This window comes from Crotalus tigris, unplaced genomic scaffold, assembly GCF_016545835.1.
Source record: "Crotalus tigris isolate CLP2741 ecotype Arizona unplaced genomic scaffold, ASM1654583v1 scf7180000018825.4774228, whole genome shotgun sequence".
Classification (NCBI taxonomy): Eukaryota; Metazoa; Chordata; class Lepidosauria; order Squamata; family Viperidae; genus Crotalus; species Crotalus tigris.
In genome coordinates this window covers 2,061,038-2,070,764 of record NW_024097215.1, presented here as the reverse complement: position 1 = coordinate 2,070,764, position 9,727 = coordinate 2,061,038, and the positions used below count along the sequence as shown (strand labels likewise).

General features: G+C 41.3%; 1 protein-coding gene across 4 annotated transcripts in view; it reads right to left on the bottom strand.

Moving 5' to 3' along the window:
• Positions 1–3,225: 3,225 nt before the first annotated feature.
• Positions 3,226–9,727, bottom strand: part of LZTS1 (leucine zipper tumor suppressor 1) — a 36,787-nt gene continuing 30,285 nt past the window's right edge. For all 4 annotated transcript variants that reach the window (XM_039356541.1, XM_039356542.1, XM_039356540.1 and 1 more), the window contains one exon: positions 3,226–9,461. In XM_039356541.1, coding sequence (XP_039212475.1) covers positions 8,793–9,461 — 669 coding nt within the window. In that variant the 3' untranslated portion in view covers positions 3,226–8,792. The remainder of the gene's footprint in view (positions 9,462–9,727) is intronic.

Below are 9,727 nucleotides of genomic sequence, written 5' to 3'. Positions count from 1 at the left end.
GGATTCATCAGAAAAAGCCGAACTGACATGGATGGCATCATTTGGGGCTACATTTCTTTTTTCTTTCTTTAGCTCTCTCCAAACATTGCTTTGCTTTGGGACTCTTTTGGCCATGTGGGCTGTTAATTAAAGGACATGTTTCTAACCTTTCTACAGTCCAGCAAGAAGAGGAGAGCAGAGCAGAGGGTAAGAAATTAACAAGTCTGAAGCTAATTCATCCAATGCTACCTTTATCTCATCACTCCAACAGTCAGTAAAAACTTTAACCCTGGATGGAGAGCGAACCTTCCAAGCAGTGCTAGAAAAAAACTAGCATCGATCTTAAAAGTATTTTGCACTGTGTACAAAGTGCAGCCCTGATTTTTGCCCTGTAGTTATCAACTAGTAAGACCAGGAGATTCCAAGTGAACAACAATCTTCGATAGACTCATTGTTTCCATGGATATGAAACTTCCAGTTCAAGGCAATTGCTGTCTCTGAAACTGACAAGCCACGAAAGCATAAAGGCAGTAAAGGCAAGCCTTCTGAGAGAGGAGTTTCTAGTCCAGTGGTTCTCAACCTTTTTAATGCCGCGACCCCCAACCGGTCGTAAGTCGAGGACTACTCAACTGGTGCAGCACCGTTTGCAGAATGGGACTTTTGGCGGGCTCAGCAGGGCAGAGACAGCCTGGACAATTCCTATTGGCTTTTGAAAGCCAATAGAATTAGACTCTATTCAAGAGAGTCTATTCTATTGGCTTTCAAAAGCCAATAGAATAAAAGGGAGTAGCACAGCTAAGAAAAGGGGGAAAAAAAATGGAGGACTGCGTCGTTTGGCGACTCCCGTGAAATGGTCGTTCGACCCCAAATGGGGTCCCGACCCACAGGTTGAGAACCACTGTTCTAGTCCATTTGGGTTTACTAGATTACAGCACTGGTAGTCTTCCACTTACAACAGTTCATTTAGTGACCGTTCAAATTACAACCGCACCGAAAAAAGTGACTTATGACTGTTTTTCACGCTTATGGCCATTGTGTGGCATCCCCACGGTCACATGATCAAAATTCAGACACTGGGCAACTGACATGTATTTATGACGGTTGTAGAGTCCCAGGGTCATGTGATCCCCTTTTGCAACCTTCTAACAAGCAAAGTCAATGGGGGAAGCCAGGTTCACTTAACAACCGTGTTACTAACTTAACAACTGCAGTGATTCGCTTAACAGCGGTGGCAAGAAAGGATGCAAAACTCACTCAGAAATGTCTCACTTAGCAACAGGAGTTTAGTCCTCAAGTCGAGGACTATTTGTACACATTTAAAGAGGAGAAAGAAGGGAAGTGGATGACAGAACTATAACTCAACAGAAAAGCTCAGATCCATCTTGGGAATAAATAACTTGGTTATGTGAAACTGTCCCCAATCAGTCTTGACACATGGAAGAAACTGCTTCTAGTAGCTCTGAACACCTCTGAACTTCTTGGTTCCCATTCTGATCATTTATTCCAGGGCGTTTCAAACTTGGCCCTTTTATGACTTGTGGACTTCAACTCCCAGAATTCCTCAGCCAGGCACGCAGAAGTTCTCAAGTCATAAAAGGGCCAAGTTTGAAGACCCCTGATTTATTCTCTGCTGAAATGATGCCAGTGGAGGAAAAAAGAACTACTGCTTTTAAAGAATCTGGACTTTCTTTAGAACTGTATAGATCTGTCCTCCCTCTCCACTTCTGTATCACCTCCTAGGCTATGATACGGAAGTCATCGTTTAGAAATCAGTGCTAACAGGAGAACCCTCACAGTAAGAAAATGGGCCTGTTATTTTTGATCCCACTAGTCTAATTGGCTTACCTCTCACTTCTATAAAGGCTGCTAAATACTTGGATGCCTGTAATTAAGACTTAGGAGAAAGAATGGTAGGGTCTAAGCACCGTGCAAGTGTGAAGAGAGACAAGGCAGCAGTGGCACATGATGCATTTATGCTCGTGCAAGTATGCACGATGAATATCAAAAAATTACAGAACAAAAACCACCAGCCACCACATGAGAGAAGTAAATGCACGCCATGCTCTTGCTTTAGTGAGAGAGCAAAAATGTCTTGCTTGTTCTAAATGTCTGTGGAGATTCTCAGTCATCCAGGTCATGGTTGTCCCAAAGGTGCTCTTTCAAGAGGCAACTGGACTTTTCTTGATTTTCTTTGAAGACGTTTTGCTTCTCATCCAAGAAGATTCTCCAGCTCTTGCTTGTTCTAGACTAGAGTCACTTAGTGACGCTCAAGGACTGATACTCAGGTGAATTAAAATGTAGCTTAAGAAATTGGGTGTTTAGTCACCAATGAAAAGAAACCCAAGGCTTGGTTTCTTAGCCATGTTGGTTAGAAATAGTGAGAACTGAAGTCCAACACACTGAAAAGCAATAGGATGAAATTGATCTGAGTCACATCTCCATTTAGATATTGAATGGGATCCCTTAATGAGATACTGGGATTTTTGTTTGTTTGTTTAAATAATGAAATTATTCTGGTTCATCCAGGACTTATTTCCCAGTAAACTGGCCAGAGGTCAAATACTGCTGTTCCCTGTTTTATCCAAGGATTCTTCAGTCTGGTTTAGAAAAACAAAACTGAAAAAAAAAATCAAGAAATCAGGCTTTTCCCCCCCTTCATCATATTGTTGAGGCAGTAATAGCCCAACATGGTAGCAAGTAATCTTTATGCAAAGGTTTTCCAACATTCTTGAAACAGAGTTTGCTCTCATTTATCCCATAAGGACTTCACAGGTAGCAGATGGACTGCTTCTGGTTTTATTTAGTGTGCTGAGTGATAGTTTCTGCAGGGCAGAATTAGATGGAGGAGCCTGTGTGTGTAGGCATAATGCAGCATCTGCCATAAATCAGGAATCTGAACAACTGAAGTATGGGATGGGGTAGGGAATGGGAAAGGGAAGAGAAGGATGAGGAGAAGATATCTAAAGCTCTTGTCATCTTCAGCTTTATTGTAACAGTTTGCTAGACTCATAACTGTACTTTCCCTTGCCATAGGAGATCACACTCAATGTGTTAGTTCCTGTTTCTTCGTGGCTTCCTTGTCCTTCAGGCTGTCATGTGGTAGATGAGATAATTAGGAGAAGAGATTATCCTGGCATATAAGCATAGGGTCTATTTCAATTCAGGGGATGGAACACAAGAGCTTTCCAACAGCTTGACTCTGATTTTTACAAATTTATTTCTACATTAAAAAACATAGGAGTCCGTTTACATTGCTCACCAGAAATTACACTTTAATATATGAAAAACCGGCAAGAGCTATATTGAAGAAAAGACAGTGGGATGGGAAGAACAGTAATGTGTATAGCCCAAATGGTGACTTTTCCCACACACAGTGGGACAAGGCAAGCGACATGCTGGCAATACAGACTCTCACGGATCAAACACAATATTTGTGCAGAGGCAGCAGTCATTGTCACATTAAATGGGGAGGGGGCCACATGGCTCATGAAATGGGCCCCCTAATGCTTCAGAGGATTGGCACAAAGTCATGGAAAGCTGAGTGGCTTCCTTGACAGCCATTATGGTGAATTATCTGCCTTTTAGTAGCCTGTAACTCCCATGCAAGGAAGCAGAACTAGGGGCAGATGGAGATGTCATTGGACACCCGTGAAGTCCATCATCTATGGGAGATCCATGACCAATTTTGGAGCTTTCTGGACATCCTATTGGTCAGAATTGCCCACTTGCCGCATCCAAGCAAATTATCTCTGCACATCTTGTTGCTTCTGTCTAGATCATATAGGTCAGATCCAAAGAGAGAAACAAGCAACTAGGCACAGTAAAATAGAAGAAGATGAAGGGGAGGTAGATACACTCAGATTTGGGAGAACCACTTAGAATCACTCCCCCAGCCCGAGATAGAGCATAAGCTTCACCAACAAACGTCGGATCCAATTCCTGACATCTTCCATGTTGAAAACAGAGCAGTCTGACTAAATTAGATGAACTAGACCACAGCAAGCCACAGTATAGCTTGTCCATTTTTTGCGAATAGGTTGTATGAATCCAGCCGCTGTGATTGGTATTGCAGAAGTCCCAAGTATCTTAGTGTGTTATATGACCCAGCTCTTGCGACAGTCAACAAAGCATGTTTAAAATAAATTATGGTTTCGCAAGATTATGAGCTTGGCCAATGAATTGATTAGATGGATAAATATAAGAAGAAGGGAGCTTATTTTGAGACTGAGAAAGACAATAGATGGATAAGGTTAGAGAAAGAGAGAAACTGTAGTTCATAGGAGAAGTGCTGGTATGGAACATGGATTCCAAAATAAAACAACAACAAAAATATCACGAAGAGACTGCAACATGGAAGTTATTCCACTGCCAGAAATCAATAATGCAGATTCATGTTTGAAGGCGAATTCATATGGTCTCCTGCTCCAGCAACGCTGGCTGAGGAATTCTGGGAGTTGAACTCCACAAGTCATAAAAGGGCCAAGTTTGAAGACCCCTGCTCTAAGGCTTATCAGTTATATTTGTCTAACATGTTTGTCTATGGTTATCCATGGTTTATTGTCTTGGACCTCAAGTACTCCTCCATATCATGCAGTAAGACCAGCTGAAGAAGTTCTGCTTATAACATTGGTTTGTAAAGGGATAGCCAGAGGTGGGCATCTTCTGATAGACCTCAGTCCTGAAGACGTATGGCTAGTCCCATCTTCTCTAATGAGAACTGAAGACATGCCTAAGGAATTATAGGTCTCAATTGCTCAATTATAGGTCTCAGTCTGTTCAGTTTTGAAAATATGAATCTTGTTTCAAGTTTTGCTTTGTTTACTGTCTTTTAGGTGTATTGATAGCAGTGTTAGATTGAAATTGTTTTAAGGGAGTTGGGTGGAACTTGTACACTGCTCTAAAATGCTTCCCAAGGGCAATCCAAAAATAAGCCATTGTCCCAATTTACTGAATATACACAATCTACTATAGTGAATAATGACACTGCCTAGGTCTACCTACCAGGCTAGGATAAAATGGGACAGGCAAATATATACTATTTATTGGGTCATCCAAACTGACATATTAAGGTCTGTCTTGTTTAGAGATAAGTAATTCTGCACAAGAAGGAAAATCCACCATAGAAATGTTAGATAGCTGTAGTCCATACCACTCCTTTTTCTTGCCAAACACACTTAATAACCCACTCCCTTCCTTAATAAAGATGGATAACCTGCCTTACAACTTAATGGAAGATTAAGAGGCAATATGATCCCCAAACAGAAGATTCCAATGAATCTCGATACCAGGTTGGCGGAGATTTCTTGGGGTTTGACTGGGGTTCTGGAGAAGTAAAGACTTGTGCTTGTTGACAGAATTGGAAGACAGAGACAAGGGAGTAAACTTTATTGGCTACATGAAGATTTTCTAAAATGTGGATCTGCGCTAAGGGCTTGTATATATGTTGACTGACAAAATCAGACAGTTAATGGTGGGCAGGGCACCAGGGTATCCGTTTTACAATTAAAAGTGATATCCAATTTGTCTTCACTGCCCCCAAACAATTCACCACAGGAGGGGAAAAAACCTTTCACCCCTTGGAAAACACAACAACTCCGTTTAATTGTGCCTGCCAACAGCTGGGATCCTGCCCCAAATGCAAAATGAGTGGAAGAACAAACAGAACGGAGGAGAGGAACTTTCATCAGCTCAGCAGGAAAATAACCACTGCCATCCAGAGTCCCTCCCATTCAGAGATAATTAACTCCCTAGCCCCCATAGGTTGTTTCACTAGGGAACGGGCTGGTGTTTAACTGCAATTAACAATGCAAATTTTGCTAATCAGAAGCATATGTGCACCAACCCAATTAGCTGATTGGAAGGCAGGGGGTGACAAATGCTAGTAGACTTGATATGCAGCGACACAAGAGTGCTTTGCTGTTTGTAGTTACATAGAGAAACAGGATTCTTAGCCACTCTGCTGGTTGCAAATAGGTTTGCAAAAAAGGAGGAGGAGGAGGAGGAGGAGGAGAAGAAGACGAAGAAGAAGTATTCTCTTTGAATGGAAGAAAGTCATACATTCTGACATTTGGAAGTTAATTTTTCTAGACTTAAACAAATCCAGTTTAGAGCAGACTAAACTATCTCCCTCCCCAACAATCTTTAAATGAAGAATATTAAATCTCTTCAGGAAAGTTATTACTCAGTGCAAATATGTAGCAGAGAAAATGTAGTGGACAAGTTTGCATCCCCTGGATTTAGCCTCAAGATGATGTCACGTTAGTTGAACACAGTGGCTCAAAGTTTATTTTATATCCTGGAATTCTCACATGGCAGTTAGAGCATCTTAAAGTCCAAATGGTATTGAGGGCAAATGCTTTAGGCCTTGTTCATCCAATACAACATTAGTTAAGGCAAGATTTTGAGAATGTGAGAATCTTCTGAAGATGGATAGGACTTGGGTGCTGCTGCTTGCGTCATATAAAGTTCTGCTATTTCATAGGAACAGTAGAAAAGAATTAGATACCGAACCAATGTTTTGAAATCACTACAAAAGGACGCTTTTTGGGTTTCCTCACTATACAGACATAGCAAGTTAGATTCACCAAGCTAAACCAGTGCCCCACAAAACTCAGTACTTCTTTCAAGGACTGCATTTCAAAGAGAGGTCTGCAAGTCCTACCGTAAGATACCAGGGACTGAATTCGAAGCTTGAGACTCTTCTGCATGAAAAGCATCTGTTCTGCCAATGAATTATAGTCTTTGAAATATGGCTTTGAAATACATAATTTTTCTGAATCAAAGGACTCAAATATACATCCTTTCAGGTGGCAGTAAAAGGCTATTGCTATTCAAGTTCAAAAAGCTTCTAAACTTTATTTAAATTTCTCTGGTTGAAGGCAGATTTTTCTTTCCCCTTTTTGCATGTCTATTTTTGATACGGCATTTTATTGTACGTGATGTTTCACGGCAGGTTGCTCTAAAAGTCACGAGGAATGCGGTTGTGGAACAGCATGACGTGGTATTGTGGCGCTCCATTTCTGATGTCACACTAGGCATCTAAAATGGTTACAGTCTGGGTTGCTTTGTATTATTATTGTAATACTAACAAGGTTCTTTTTGTGACTCAAGTGACAAAATAATTTGGTTGCCCTTTAGTGGCTGCTTTGACATGAGTGCTTTTCTGTTCTGCTTTCTTAAGCTGTCATTGGCAAGGGATAGGATGGCAGCCATGTTTTCAATCTCTTTCAGACCAAATTCCGTGAAGACCTTTCTTAACTCTACAAGGAACATTCCCTCTTGGTGGGAAGGAGAAACTCAAAGCTACCTAAACAGAAATCAGGTCTCAAGAACACTTATTTATCAATATTCTCTTCATGGCTATTTTGTTTTGGTGCTGGAAGCGAAGGAGGAAGTTTATGTATCCAAAAATACTGAAGACAGAATCAAATAAATACTTGTTTATTATGGTTTACCATGTATGGTGGCAGTCTCAAAATTGATAGGGAACAGGACCTTGTTCCTTGTCCCTCCTTTAAAACTTCTGGAAGTAAGAAAGAAACCTTTTTTTTTTAGTAAGGCAGTCTATTCATGTATTATTGTTTACTGTTATTATAGCAATGTTTATTGATGCTTCTTCTTTTAATCATTTCCCTACGGTTCTCTTAATTCCTTAATATAGTAGGAATTGATATGTAAAAATTGTTTATTAATGGTTTTACTGTTGTTGTTGGCTGCTTTGAACTGGTGTTGATTTTTTTTTTTGCAAGATGTATGTTTTAAGTAAATAATGTTACATGCCTGTCAATATAGTATATTCCTCGGTTCCCTCCAAGCTCTTTGCTTGACCTCCTTTACTTCTCTAAAGATTTTAATTTTTAAAACATGGAATGGAAGCCAGCATCTCTTTTAGGCAAACCTATATTTCCAGTCATATCTATAGACGAACTGGGCTCAGAAGATCCAATGTGCCTTTTCTCCAGGCCAGAATAGGAAATGTGGAAAAATAAATGCCAGGTATTTGCGAAAGAATAATGCATACAGCACATACAAATATTCACATTTTAAATAAACAGCTCTGAACATTCCTCTTCAAGAACACAAGGGCATTTTAAAATCCAATGTCCATCTCAATTATAGACACATGCACTCACACAATAAATAAAAACGTGCCTCTCCCAAACTTCAGCCTGTTCACGAAGGAGGCAAATGCTAAAAGAAGAGTAAAGGATGAGGAAGATCCAGTGGCTGACGTGACAAATTATGGCTTCCGGAATTCTAAAATATTAGCCCCTCGTTTCTGAAGGAGGCAGGTCCTTCACAGACAAGAATTATGGAACAATGCTACTATCTGTTCCATAGGCTGCTTAAATATTCCAGTAGAATGCACCATGTTCTGCAAAGATGGAATGACTGGTTATCCTTGACCAACACTTGCTGGATGTGCAAGTCCCTCTTCCTTAATTAAAAGTTTAATGGGTGTGCTTCCCCCCACCCCGGAGTCCTCTCACAGGGGAATTGAGAAGGTCTTAAGAGTACAAGCAGGTCTTATCTCATATTACTTATGGCTCAGAGGTTCTTGTAAGAGCTGCTCCATGACGGAAAAAGTCAGTTGGGAATTTTCCCCTTCCCTTTTCTCAATGGGAGGCCCTGCAAGAGCAGTCAGATACATCTGAATCAAGAAGTTTTTTTGGGGGGGAATGCATGGACAATGGCTGGTGACTTGTTTTGACCAAGACAAAAGACCTCCATTAAAAGTGCTCTGTGAAATTATACATACAACCCCAAGTGAGATCTTTCTCCAGTGGGCAGGAAAACACAGGCGCCTTTCAGATTCAGATTTCAGTGGCAATAATGTCCTCATAAGGGACATCGGTTCCATGGAGATCAAGATCTAAGGGGTCTTTACCATCCTCCCCAGCCGCCAGCTGCTGAAGCATCTGCTCCAGGTTTTGGTTTCTTTTGTACATGTGAAGGTAGCTTTGCTGCAGCTGCTTCTGGTACTGGATCACTTTCTCTTTCTCTTCTTTCCAGGTCTGCCGTTCCTGCTGAAAGCTGACCGTGATCTGCTTGTTGCTGTCCTGTTCCTCCTGCAGTTCTTTTTTTAGCTTCTCTATTTCCCTCCACAGGACTTGGGCATCCTCCGCCATGCTTTCCTCAAGACCCATGGAAGCCACACCACATTTCATCTCCTCCCTGAGGATGGTCAGTTCAGTCCTCAACTCTGCAATCTCCTGCTCCAGCAAGTTCACTTTCTCCCTTAGTAGCTCTGACTCATTCTTCTTCCGCTGGAGTTCATTCTCACATACTTCTAGTTCCATGGGTTTGGCATGCAACGAATCTTCCAAATCCTGGATTTTCATCTCCATCAGTTCCATCTTGGCCCGGACATCCTTCAGCTGAGCCTTCAGATTGAGGACTTCGTTGGTCTTGCTGTTGACCTCTGCCTGGGATTCTTTCAGTTGCTGTTTCAGGAGAGATATCTCACCAGATTTCTGACAAACCTGTAGGAACACATAATATCAGAATCAGGACCACCTCCAGAAATCTAGATTGTATTGCAATTCAGTCTGCAGCACAGCAGGAAAATGGGTGGGGCTAAGTATGGAGTAGCTTTATTTCAGGTCAAAGACTGCATCTCTTCATGGATCAACTATAAAGGTGAAGCTAGAAGAAGAAGGCAGAGCCCCAGTGAAAGGCAAAAGGCCCTTCTCTCTCTTTGCAGGGAGCTGGTGAACAAGCTCATTGCTTGAGAAGGTCTCTAAAATCA